This window comes from Symsagittifera roscoffensis, chromosome 3, assembly GCF_963678635.1.
Source record: "Symsagittifera roscoffensis chromosome 3, txSymRosc1.1, whole genome shotgun sequence".
NCBI classification, from domain to species: domain Eukaryota; kingdom Metazoa; phylum Xenacoelomorpha; order Acoela; family Convolutidae; genus Symsagittifera; species Symsagittifera roscoffensis.
This window is the reverse complement of record NC_087064.1, coordinates 49,910,330-49,922,338: the sequence shown is the minus strand read 5'-3', so window position 1 is coordinate 49,922,338 and position 12,009 is coordinate 49,910,330. Positions and strand designations below refer to the sequence as shown.

Sequence of the window (12,009 nt, the reverse complement as noted above, 5' to 3'; positions counted from 1 at the left end):
GCTAAGAAGCTCAACACGACAATCCCAGACCAAGAGTTGGATAGCATAGATCAATCCGAAATACCAGAGATGTAAACTGAATGGGCCCGGATAGTGGTGAAAAATAAAACATCAAGAATATCAACTGGCCAAAGATTGAACCAAGATGCCCAATAACAACAAAAACAAACGAAACAAGGAAGACCAAAAGACATTGTAGTGAGCCCTAACACAGGAGAAGTGGCATAGAGACCGAACCGAGAAAAAAAAGAATTGGTGATGATGCGGTACATTATGGAGGCTACAATCAACAAAGAAAACATCAGTGAAGAAGATCAAGTAAGACATCAGGAACTACAAGTCACCAGCAACCAGTGGTGCAAATGAATAAATACGAGTTTTACAAAACATGAAGATTCAATTCCCTCCGGAATACCTAACCTATTTGCAGCAAATGAAATAAGCCAAGAAGAAAAGTTGGAAAATTGTGGAACATTTGGAAGGCGCAAGACGAGAGGAATTAAAAGCACGGAAATTGTATGGAGTAACCAAGAAAGTCCCAGCATTCGAGACCATCAAAAACGGACACTAGGTCAGCAAATGCAGATGGGTGACTAAATGGAAAATGGCACTGGATTTTGCCAGGATGCCAAAAACAGACTCTCAATCAGAGGAGACTTGGAGAAGAAGTAAAATATTTTCTTGGATAATTACGCGCCAATAATTTCAAAGTCGGCATTGTACTTTGCCACCGCGATGATGGCTCACAAAAAAGGCCCCGTGCTTTGTCGATGTCAAAACAATCTTTCTGTATTCGGACGGCATTCGTCGACCAGTCTAAATTTCACCATCAAGGGAGGCAGGGACAACCATTGGGATTTTGTGGAGATTGAACGTTGCTGCATCTAGACTAGCAGATGCAGCAGTGGACTGGTATACTGTCACTTTTAGAAAACTCGACCAAGTGGGAATCACTGCTGATTTTACGCAACTGACCAACAATGCAGAAACATCATATTACTATCGTTACATGTAGATGAAATGATGCTAGCTAGCAGGCAGTGATGAATTCCACACCTAAGTGAACAGAACATTACTAGGGATAAGCACAAGACCCGAGAAGAAGACAAATTTTGAAGGTTTGGGATTGCAGATCAACACTGATACAGACCAAGAGAGCAGGCGCTGCGAAAGATTAACTCTCACGCCAACTGCAAGCAAATGTGGAGAAATCAACGAAATCCAAGGAATCACAAGCATTGACGAGACCGGCAAAACACCTGAACAAGTGACACAATGCGAAGTCTGATAGGACAACTTCAATGGGCAACGACGCTACCACGACCAGACCTAGGAAACAAACTAAATAAATTTTCATTTTCACTGAACACCAGACCAAATATTGAAATTGTACGGAAACTGAACCTGATTGTGGAAAATTATAAACCCAGGAAGCGACAACGATTATGCTGAGACTTATGACAGGGCCTCTAGAAAACGATATAAAAACCGATGGCAAAGTGACAGAACAGCAGTTTATTCGCCCAAGAACAAAGCATCAAAAAGCAAGTCCAGCAGAAGAGATGTAGCCCATATATAAGGTCACTAAGCTACTATGTAAAGGTCGATATTCTATTTGTCCAATCAGAAAACCAAATGTCAGACTGCTCGATTAAAGCCATGAATGTGGACTAGCTTTCAGATATCATGATGTATGGACCTCTACAATGCTCCTCAAAGCATAACTGGACGCTTATAATGAGGATGATGAAGCCACCCAGAGCCTACAAAAAAGAGGAGATGAACCCAGAGTACCAATACAAGGAACTATCAGACCACTCCTCAGAAGGCGAACATTCAAGTGACAGCAGCAAGGAGGAGTGGAAGAACAAAGAAAGCGAAAGTAGACAACAAATCATTTCGACAGAAAACTCACCAGCTCAAGCGAAGAACCATTCACAAATATAACTGAAGAAAGGACTGTGACATAGTCAAGAATTGACACAAATGGAGAGAGAGAGAGAGAGAGAGAGAGAGAGACACACACACACACACACACACACAGAGAGAGAGAGAGAGAGAGAGAGAGATAGAGAGATAGAGAGATAGAGAGAGAGAGAGAGAGAGAGAGAGAGAGAGAGAGAGAGACGGAGGGAGTTAGACGGAGGCACAGGAAACAGTGACTGAAAGAAATGAAAAAAGTGACAATTATGAGGAAACTGAAGTTGAGGACACCAAGTAGTAGGGTTGGCTCGATAAAAACAAAAGAAAAAGAAAAAGGAACTCATATCCCTAATTTATTTGGATAATTGATGAGACATTAAATTTTGGTTTGTGAAGCATTGTTTATGTAAACTTAGTTATTTATATTAGTATCGTCAGCTTTTATTTTATCGCACTCCCCTTGGAGGCGGGGGGAATGCGAGAAATTTTTTTAATATTCAAAGAGACTGAGCGACTTGCACCAGTCTAAAAATGAAAAGAAAGAGTCATCACGTGGATTATTACGTTATTGACAAGTTGTTCTTTACCCTTAGTTCCATAGGTATTAGTTTAGTTTCTTTTAAGCTCAACGACCTATCCGTCAGACTACTTATTTGGCTGATTGGCCTAAAGCTCATTCCTGTATTTACTTACTCTACTTAACCTGTTTTTTTTTCGCCCAGATCTATTGAGACCAAGGAACCTCTAGAGCGACTATGACTTAGATAGCCGGACTAATATACAATGTTTTATGACAAAACTAATCGATAAGACTAATATCCGCTCATAAATTGCTTTATGTTTTCGGAAGTCGAAACAAAATGAAGCTCTACGGTTAAAAATCTTATAAACACATAAAATCTTTTTAAAATTCTTTGCCAGTTTTGATAAATCCTTGAAGATTCTTCAAGATCTTGGCAAGGTTTTCAAGCTTCCAGAACAACAGGACAATGTTTTGGTGCAAACTAAAGCTAGTGGATCGCACACATTGTCATTCTCTTTATGTGCTTTTTGCAAACATTTTTAAGCTGCATAAACTTCTAGAAGTGGGGCAGCGTCAGGTCAAAAAAGGACTCTTACCCTATCTTGCTCCGGCCAATCTCCGCTTTTGAACGTCTCCTCTATGTAGTCCAGATACTCTTCTTTTAAAATTCCGGGTTAAAAACACTCAGTTAAGAAGATGTCAGTTAAGACTAATCTTTGAGGAAAAAGGGACACAAAATGTGCAAAAAATTTAAACAATTTTTGTTAACATATAGTTTTTGGGAAATCCGTTCTTTCGGCATGATCATTCGCCCCATCTTTGACCATATGACCCGCTCTGGAGTTTCATGGATTATAATCGATTACTTCAAATTTTCATTGTCAGTCTCATCAAAACTCAAAAATAACTCATTATAATCGACAAAAAATGATAAACTTTTGTGAAAACATTGGAAACCAATTTTATCGAACTGGATAGGAGCACAGTTTTATGGGTGCCGAACATCAAGCCGACGGGTCTTCAAGCCGAATTGTAAAATTAGGGACTTCAAGCCGAATATTTCCTTATAAAGTCGTGAAATATGAACAATTTGAAAACTTTTTGAAGAATTTCTGAATTTCATGATCTTTCTTCACTAGTTATTGGCGTTTGCATATAATTTAAGCTTCCAAAAGATGTTCCGGAAAGTTGAAAAGTAAAACATGGTTGAAGGCATTTTTCATGTTTATAATTTATGCATTTCAAAAACCGGCTGATGTTATTAACGGATGCGAATCACAAGTGGTGCATTGTCATGAATAACGCTTATTATGGACTAAAATTGCCAAAGTTTTAGAAAAGCAACATTTTGCAGCTGACAATAGCGTTTTGGGGTGCTTGTAAAGTTTTAATTTCGGCTTGAAGTCTCTTCGGATTGAAGTCCCTTTGGCTTGAAGTCCCGTCGGCTTTTTGTCCTAGACCCCAGTTTTATGTCTGTATGTTCCTGGATTCGACAAGTCTTTAAACATGTCAAAATCAAAGAAAATGAAAGAGCAAAAGAAAAACAAAAGTAGCGTCCTTAATGCGGAATTCGCTTACAATTCACAAAATGCTCAGTTTAGCCTTGTCAATTATCAAGTATTATGATAAAGGTTTTCTCAAATTTATTTCAAATATTCAAACACAGGCCCAATTTTTCAAACTTGGATTTGTGTTATATACGATTGTCTTATTATCAGTTATAATTGATTGTAGTTCATACAGAAAAACACTTTACATCAATTATAATAAATAATAATTGATAACAATAGCTTAGTTCGCCAAAAAAAAGTCACACCAAAAAAGAGTTTTGAATACAACCTATGAGCTTTTATTTTTCTGTCAATAGCAAAACACTCAAACGTGAGATGATTTGTCACACTTTGGTTCATCCGAGAACAAAATCTTACCACAAAAAAAATTACATAGAGGTTCCTTTTTGTAAAATTTCCGCGGTAGGTGAAAACTAACTCTTCTAAAAAAACTGGAAGCTAAAGCTAATATTTTGGTGGTTGAAAAACCAAATATGTGCACAAATGAAACAACTCTAATTGAGAAAAAGTTTTAAAAAATTAGATAAGTTTGATTTGTTTAGAAAAAAATTCAAACGACCTTCCCCTTTTTGGCATAAACCAACGTCTAAGAAAAGCTAGGCAATTCAAATGCAAGTCGAATATAAAAGGAGCAAACAAAAAGAGCATTATAATTATTTATAGTTGACTGTAATGGATTTTTGCTGAAACAGAAAATTATGATTATAATCAATTATAACTTTATCGAAATTTGATGGATTAACAATTGGCTATAGTTGACTAAAATGTATTATAATTGATTGTATTTATTTTCAAAGAGAGATTTTAATAGATTATTAGTTCATCAAAATCATTTTCTCTCAAGTTTAAAAAAACTGGTACTAAAATTCAGAAAATAATTGATTGATAGCAATTGAAACTAGATGCCAGTTTACAGGCTTAACACACGTTTTGCTAATAAATTGTAAAAAAAAAGAAATTTGCTTTGGCTGAGAAACAAATGATCATGTTTTCTCACAATCTCGTCACAATTTTTCTTTCATTCTTACCCCGCACGTTAAACCCTACTCTCGTATGTTTACCTCGGATTTTCTCCAATGATTACATTTGCTTCAAAAATTGTCAAATTTCTAACGAAACAATTTAATCAAATTTCTAATTTTGAAATTTGAGTATACAAAATTGAGTATCAAAAAAGTTTACCAGTGGTACTAAACCGACATCCGTACTGAAATCTCTCTTTTTTGCTTTTTTGACTTCAGAGTCTTCTGAAAACAGGTTTAGTTTGTGAAATGACGATCTCACAAACTGGTTTCTCGTATGAAGAAGAATATTTAAAAAAATATTTTGATGAAAATGGACCTGAACTGGAAACAATTTACTATCAAAATTAGTTTACTTTTAGACTTTTGATCTAAATCAAACTAAACACCAGGGCCCTAATGAACAATTCTCCGTTATGAATACATAGCGAACAATCAGCCCCTAAATTTTATCGATGAAATTTATCACTGAAGCTAAAATGTAAAATGCTTTTACTGATTGGCAGAAAAGGAGATTTTTAACCATCGCTTCCAGAAATTGGTTTGAGGAATATAGATTGCCCCGTTATCAACTCTCCTTCAACCATGTTGTCTATTAATTGGAACAGAGCAGATATTGACTTTTCTCGAGGGGAGCAGATGATCAAAATATTTCGAAAATGTTGTCGATCTCTTTTAAGGTCGACCAAATTGATTTTTTGAGCTCTCCCAAATCAGTACAAAGATCTTATTTGGATGAAACTTTTATGACGCAAGCAAATTTTTGAAAAAAAAACGAGCCAAACAAAATTTGATGGCACTTTTGGGAACTTTTTGACCAAAAAGTCTAGTGCTTCTTCATCAAACGCTCCGCTCCCTCTTCAAAATTAGTATAGTTTGGCAAAGGTGCTCTTATCAAAAAAACAAAGGGCCAAAAATGGATATAGTACAAAAAGGAGGAATAATTTAGTCTTTTTCAGAAGAAGAAACTGTGCGAGAATATCTCAAATCAAAGACTCCAATTGTTTATTGATCCGACTTTTAAAGAAACTATATTTCCTATTTAACCCATAAAAACGTATAAAGGGGTATTGTTACGAAAATTTGGTAAGTGTATTAACAAAAAAAAGTTCTATACCGCTAAATGGCTGCTTTTATCTACTGGGATGGAGACCCGGGTCGAGATCACGCTCAAAAACCGCTCAAGATTTGAACGATTTGAGCGGTTTCCAGCAATTTTTGAGCGTTTTTTAAAGACAAACCGCTCAAACCGCTCAAATCTTGCTTTAAAAAACCGCTCAAAAGCGAGTAAAAGCGGTTTAGAAAAAAGCCAGTAAAACCATCAGAAGGTTTGAAAAGGGCAATCAAGGGTCGAGCGATCAAATTTTGGCATGTTCAGTCTGTCCAGACTGTTGGTTTGACCCCGCATAGATACATTTCAATTTTTTTTTGACAAAAAAGGGTTTTTTTTTACTGTCTCGCCCTTCTCGACGAGCAAAAAAAATCCCAACTTTCAAAGATTTGTTTCAAATGGCGTGACTAACTATTTGATGAATAATGATTAAATCAACTCTGTAGATCACAAAAAGTAAGCTTTATTTTGAGCTGAGTCTGTTATCAAATTTTGTTTTCGTGCTTAAAGAAAACTTATGCGAGCTCAGTGAGTATTCTTTTTTTCAAAAGCTAAAACAGCACGTTTTGTGTATGTATGTAAGTATGTATGTATCCATGTATGCATGTGTGTATGTGTGTGTATGTGTGCAGGTATGTGTATATGTATGTATTAATTTATAATTTTGTGTATGTATTTATGTATGTTTGTATGTATGTATGTTTGAAGGCAAGTATGAAGTTTAATTTTTATGTTTTTATGTATGTACGTATAAACGATTTGTTGTTTTTATGTATAAAGGGTATGTTTGTATGTATATATGTAAGTGTGTTTGGAAGTATATATGTATAAAATGCACGTATGTATATAAATATGTATGTATGTATGTATGTATGTATGTATGTATGTATGTATGTATGTGTGTATGTATGTATGTATGTATGTATTTATGTAAGTATGTATGTTTGTATGATAGTATATTTTATGTTTGTATATATGTATGTGTGCATGTATATATGTATCTATGTAAGAATGTAAGTATGTATGCATGTTTGAGTGTATGTAAGTATATATGTATGTATGTATGTTTATATGTATGTATGTATGTATGTATGTATATATGAATTTACGTATGTTGGGGTGTATGTATGTATTCATGTATAAATGTATGAATGTTTGTATGTATGACTAATTGTATGTTTGTATGTTCGTATGTATAAAAGTATTTATGTATATTTGTATATATGTATGTAAGTTTATAGGTATGTGTCTGTGGATGTATGTTTTATTGTATCTATGTATTCATATATGTGTGTAATTATGTATGTATAAATGTTTTTATTTGTGCGTGTATGAATGTATACACAATTGTGTGTATGTATGTATGTACTACTGCATGTATGTTTGTATGTATATTTGTACAAATGTATGTAAGTGTGTGTATGTATTTTGTTTGTGTGCTTGTGTGTATGTATGTACACTCTAAAAAATATAAAAAATATTTTAGGTGTAAGCTCGCAAGCAGGTGTCTCACATGAATCAAAAGACAAATTACATGTGTCAAGTCACTGAGAAACTAAAAGTCTAAATTACATGTTTTTTCAAGCTTTTTTTCCACAAAAATGGAACGCAAAAGACTTTTTTCAAAGGTACTCTAATTCAAAACATTTTCTCTCTAGAATCTCTGCATATCCATTGTAATTGATGACCTTATTTGAAGTTCTAAATTAATCAAAATTGATATCAACATTCTTTGCCAGCAAAACAAGAGTGTTGCTAACATGTGCTTTTTAGTTTAAAATAAAAAGCAAAACGCTGCTCGGTATGTTTTGGAAATCCCTTGATTTTCTCCAAAGCTTCTATTTTGTTATTATGTAGCAATTTTTTAGTGAAGTTTGACTTTTCAAAAAATGAGTTAATTAGGGATTTTATTAGTTTTTCCTTTCTATGTTTTTTTATATGCTTCATTTCCAAAAATAGCCCATTATCATGTCTTGAGTTTCGTTTTCAAAATCTGTTCTTGTTAAATGTTCCAACAGTTGAAACAAAATTAAAATTTTTCTTCGGAAAGTTTGATAGTAATGTCTAAAATGGCCCAAAAAACAGCAGGAATGCAAAAAAAAACTATCAGAAACAGAAAAGCCAACTAACAAAAAAGCTTGTTTAATTTATTTCTATTCCAAAACAATTTTTACAGAACAATTGTCCTCCTGTCCATTGCTTCGATGATCTCGATTTCAAGATTCCCAAAATATCCAAAATTGATGGAAACAATCCTCGCCACAAAAAGTAAGTTATGCTAACATTCTTCTTCATTATTTTAGAGCTCATAGCAGAAGTCTGCGCGGTATGTTTTGAGGTGAAAAAAAGTTAACCCTAAGCTCACTACAGGGTTCTTAAGTTTGTCTATTACTAATCTTTGATATTTTTTATAGAGAAAGCCTTTGAGAGCTTTCTTGACATGAATAAAAAAATGTATGTGAGCCAATTAGCGGCGGTTGTTTAATAGTGTGAGAAGTGTCTCTGGAGAGTTTGGTTAACTAAAAGTTATCTGATACAGTAGCATAAAAATTTTCGAAAGACGTCAACAAGGGTTTCTGGAGAACAAGAAGTACTTTTAAAATATTATCTTTGACGCCCTTAAGGCTGTGTACAACGACAATTTTGCTAAGCAGCAAGCCGTGATTGCTTTAAGGTGTGACAGTAAATTGACTTTTAATCTAAATGGTGTAATCACCAACTTTGGAATAAAATTAACGTTGATGTCTTAAGATGACAATTGAAGCAACCAGACGGTTTGACGTTTGATTTATGGGATGCTCGTGGTACTATAGCACCGACTCCGTTTAATACCCGGAACGGCGGCGGTCATGGCGGAGGAAAAGTTGTTTTTAAGTTGTTTGCTTGAAAGTCGGTTTTTTTGCACTTTATCGAATGTTTGTGCAAAATAGGGTCTAATTTTTGATGAACGTACTCCAACAAACGCCTCACAGTAAGCATACAAATATATTTAAACATGAAACTTTCGGAAAAAATGCGAACTAGAACTTTGTTTCCCCATACTTTGAGATAGAGCAAAAACTTTAAAAACCTATCCAAGAAAATTAGCCCAAGTTTTACTATTTTCTCCTCGACTTGATTGTATTGTTTTTTAAATGATTTTTTCTAGTAATTCAGCCCCCTATCATAGCTTGACTTTCTGCCTTTGTTGTCTAATTCTTATTGCTTCTTGTGTTAGTTTTTTTTGTGAAATTTTTTTTTTCGAAATTAGTGAATCTGCTCACGGATTGTTTAATTTCTCCTTGAGGTGCTCGTATTCTCTCAAATAATATTCTGCTAACGACAGCCCATTAGTATAGCTTTCTAAAATTTTATCAGTACCAAGTTCATCAGTTTGGTTTCATTTTGCAGAATTTTTGATTATGTGAAAAAATCTTACTTATTTTCTGCACTTTTTGCAAGGTGCGCACGTTTGCGTATAAATTTTTTAATACTTTTTCTGTGGGCTCAAACGGATATCAATAGATTAACCGTACTCTTAACTTTTTAGCAGTACTAAAATCGTTCCTTTGTTGGCTAAATTTTTGAAAGTGGGGCGCAAAATGCTCATTTTCTGCAATTTTGACAAGGTGGCTCGTATGCTTATAAATTTTGTAATATTTGACTAATCGAGGCCAGATTAGTACTGTTTTCGTTAGTACTGTTTTCATTCTTTTGTTTTTGTTTTTCGACAAAATTTTGGAAGATGGGGGGCAAAATGCTCATTTTTCTGCATTTTTGGCAAGGGGGTCCCATATGCTAATCACTTGTATTTCGCTGTTGTCAATAGTTTGGCCAAAATCTCAACTTGTAGCATAAAACACCATATTTCATCTATATTAGCTAAATTGTTGAGTTCGCTAGTATTTTGTACTTAATATTAACGGATTGGGTTCAAAGTAGACTCAAAATCACCGTCTTGATCATAGCTTTAAAACTGTGTTTTTTTGCTATGGTCAATTGTTTGGCTTTAATTTTTATCTGTACTAAAAAACGCCTTAATTGAGCTGTTGTGGCGCAATTGTTGAGCTCGCCAATTTGTTTTACTTAACGTAAATGGATCGGGCTCAGAGTGGAATCAAATTCACCGCTTTGTTCACAGCTTAAACACTGTTTGTTTGGAAATTTTGAAAATGTATCATTCTTCTAACAAATACTTAAACCCAACTATATTCTGGCGAACAGTTCATTAGGTTGACAGCATTTCAGCACAATTTCGTCGACGTATCGACGAATTTCTAACACAGTTGCACAATGAAAAAGTTTTCAATTTGACGAAATGCCCAGATTGGCTGTCACCGGACCTCGAAAATGGAAAAACTCGTTTTTAAAAACACAATGTTGAAGAACCAAGAGTTTTCAGTTTTGACGGCACATTACAGCGTTGGTTTTAAGATTTATTTTGTCGTGAAATGAAAGGGGTACTGTTCTTGTTGAGACAAAAAAGACGCGCTTTAGACGGGTCTTAACTCTAAAGACACAACTTGATAACACTAATCGAGGAATTTGGCTTAACATGTAGTTCTCTTCATGGAACAATGTTGTTTCTCTCTTGGATCGATGCTATACGTTTTCAAGGACATTTTTTTTATTTTTAACGGCATATGGCAGCCAATGTGGGCATCTTGATGAACTCAAAGTTAATTGATTGTTAAACCTACTGAGGTAGCGTTAGAACCAGGAGCAAAACAGCGCTGGGGTGTTTTTAAGCTATTGAACTTGTCGTCATAATACCGTTGGTTTTCAAATTTTTTAGTCGTGATAATGAAACGTGTGGGGTTTTGTTCTTGTTGAGACAATTAGTTATTGAACTAACTTTTTTTAATATTAACGAATCGGGCTCAGAGTAGGCTCAAATTTATCGCCTTGTTCAGAGCATAAAAACTGTGTGTTTGATTTTTCGCTGTTGTCAATATTTTGGCCAAAATCTCAGTTTGTAGCTTAAAACACCATAATTCAGCTATTTTGGCTCAATTGTTGAGCTCGCTGATATTTTGCACTTAATCTTAACGGATTGTGTTCAGGGGAGTTTCAAACTCACCGTCTTTGTCAAAGCTCTAAAACTGTGTTTTGTTTTTTGCTATGGTCAATTGTTTGGCCATAATTTTTATCTGTACCTATAAAACGCCATATTTTAGCTATTGTGGCGCGATTGTTGAGCTCGCCAATTTGTTATACTTAACGTAAATGGATCGGGCTCAGAGTGGAATCAAATTCACCGTTTTGTTCACAGCTTAAACACTGTTTGTTTGGAAATTTTGAAAATGTATCATTCTTCTAACAAATACTTAAACCCAACTATATTCTGGCGAACAGTTCATTAGGTTGACAGCATTTCAGCACAATTTCGTCGACGTATCGACGCATTTCTAACACAGTTGCACAATGAAAAAGTTTTCAATTTGACGAAATGCCCAGATTGGCTGTCACCGGACCTCGAAAATGGAAAAACTCGTTTTTAAAAACACAATGTTGAAGAACCAAGAGGATTCAGTTTTGACGGCACATTACAGCCAATGTGGGCATCTCGATGAACCCAAAGTTATTTGGATGGGTAAACCTACTGATTTAGCGTTAGAAACAGAAGCCAAACAGCGCTGGAGTGTTTTTCACCCATTGAATTTGTCGTAGAAAAATCGTTGGTTTTAAGATTTATTTTGTCGTGAAATGAAAGGGGTACTGTTCTTGTTGAGACAAAAAAGACGAGCTTTAGACGGGTCTTAACTCTAAAGACACAACTTGATAACACTAATCGAGGAATTTGGCTTAACATGTAGTTCTCTTCATGGAACAATGTTGTTTCTCTCTTGGATCGATGCTATACGTTTTCAAGGACATTTT

The 12,009-nt window shown here is 34.9% G+C and overlaps 1 protein-coding gene across 1 annotated transcript in view; it reads right to left on the bottom strand.

Moving 5' to 3' along the window:
* LOC134842685 (uncharacterized) overlaps nt 1–12,009 on the bottom strand; it is a 101,057-nt gene that overhangs the window by 28,894 nt on the left and 60,154 nt on the right. The window contains exon 4 of the mRNA XM_063859138.1: nt 3,043–3,117. Within this exon, the coding sequence (XP_063715208.1) occupies nt 3,043–3,117 (75 nt within the window). The remainder of the gene's footprint in view (nt 1–3,042; nt 3,118–12,009) is intronic.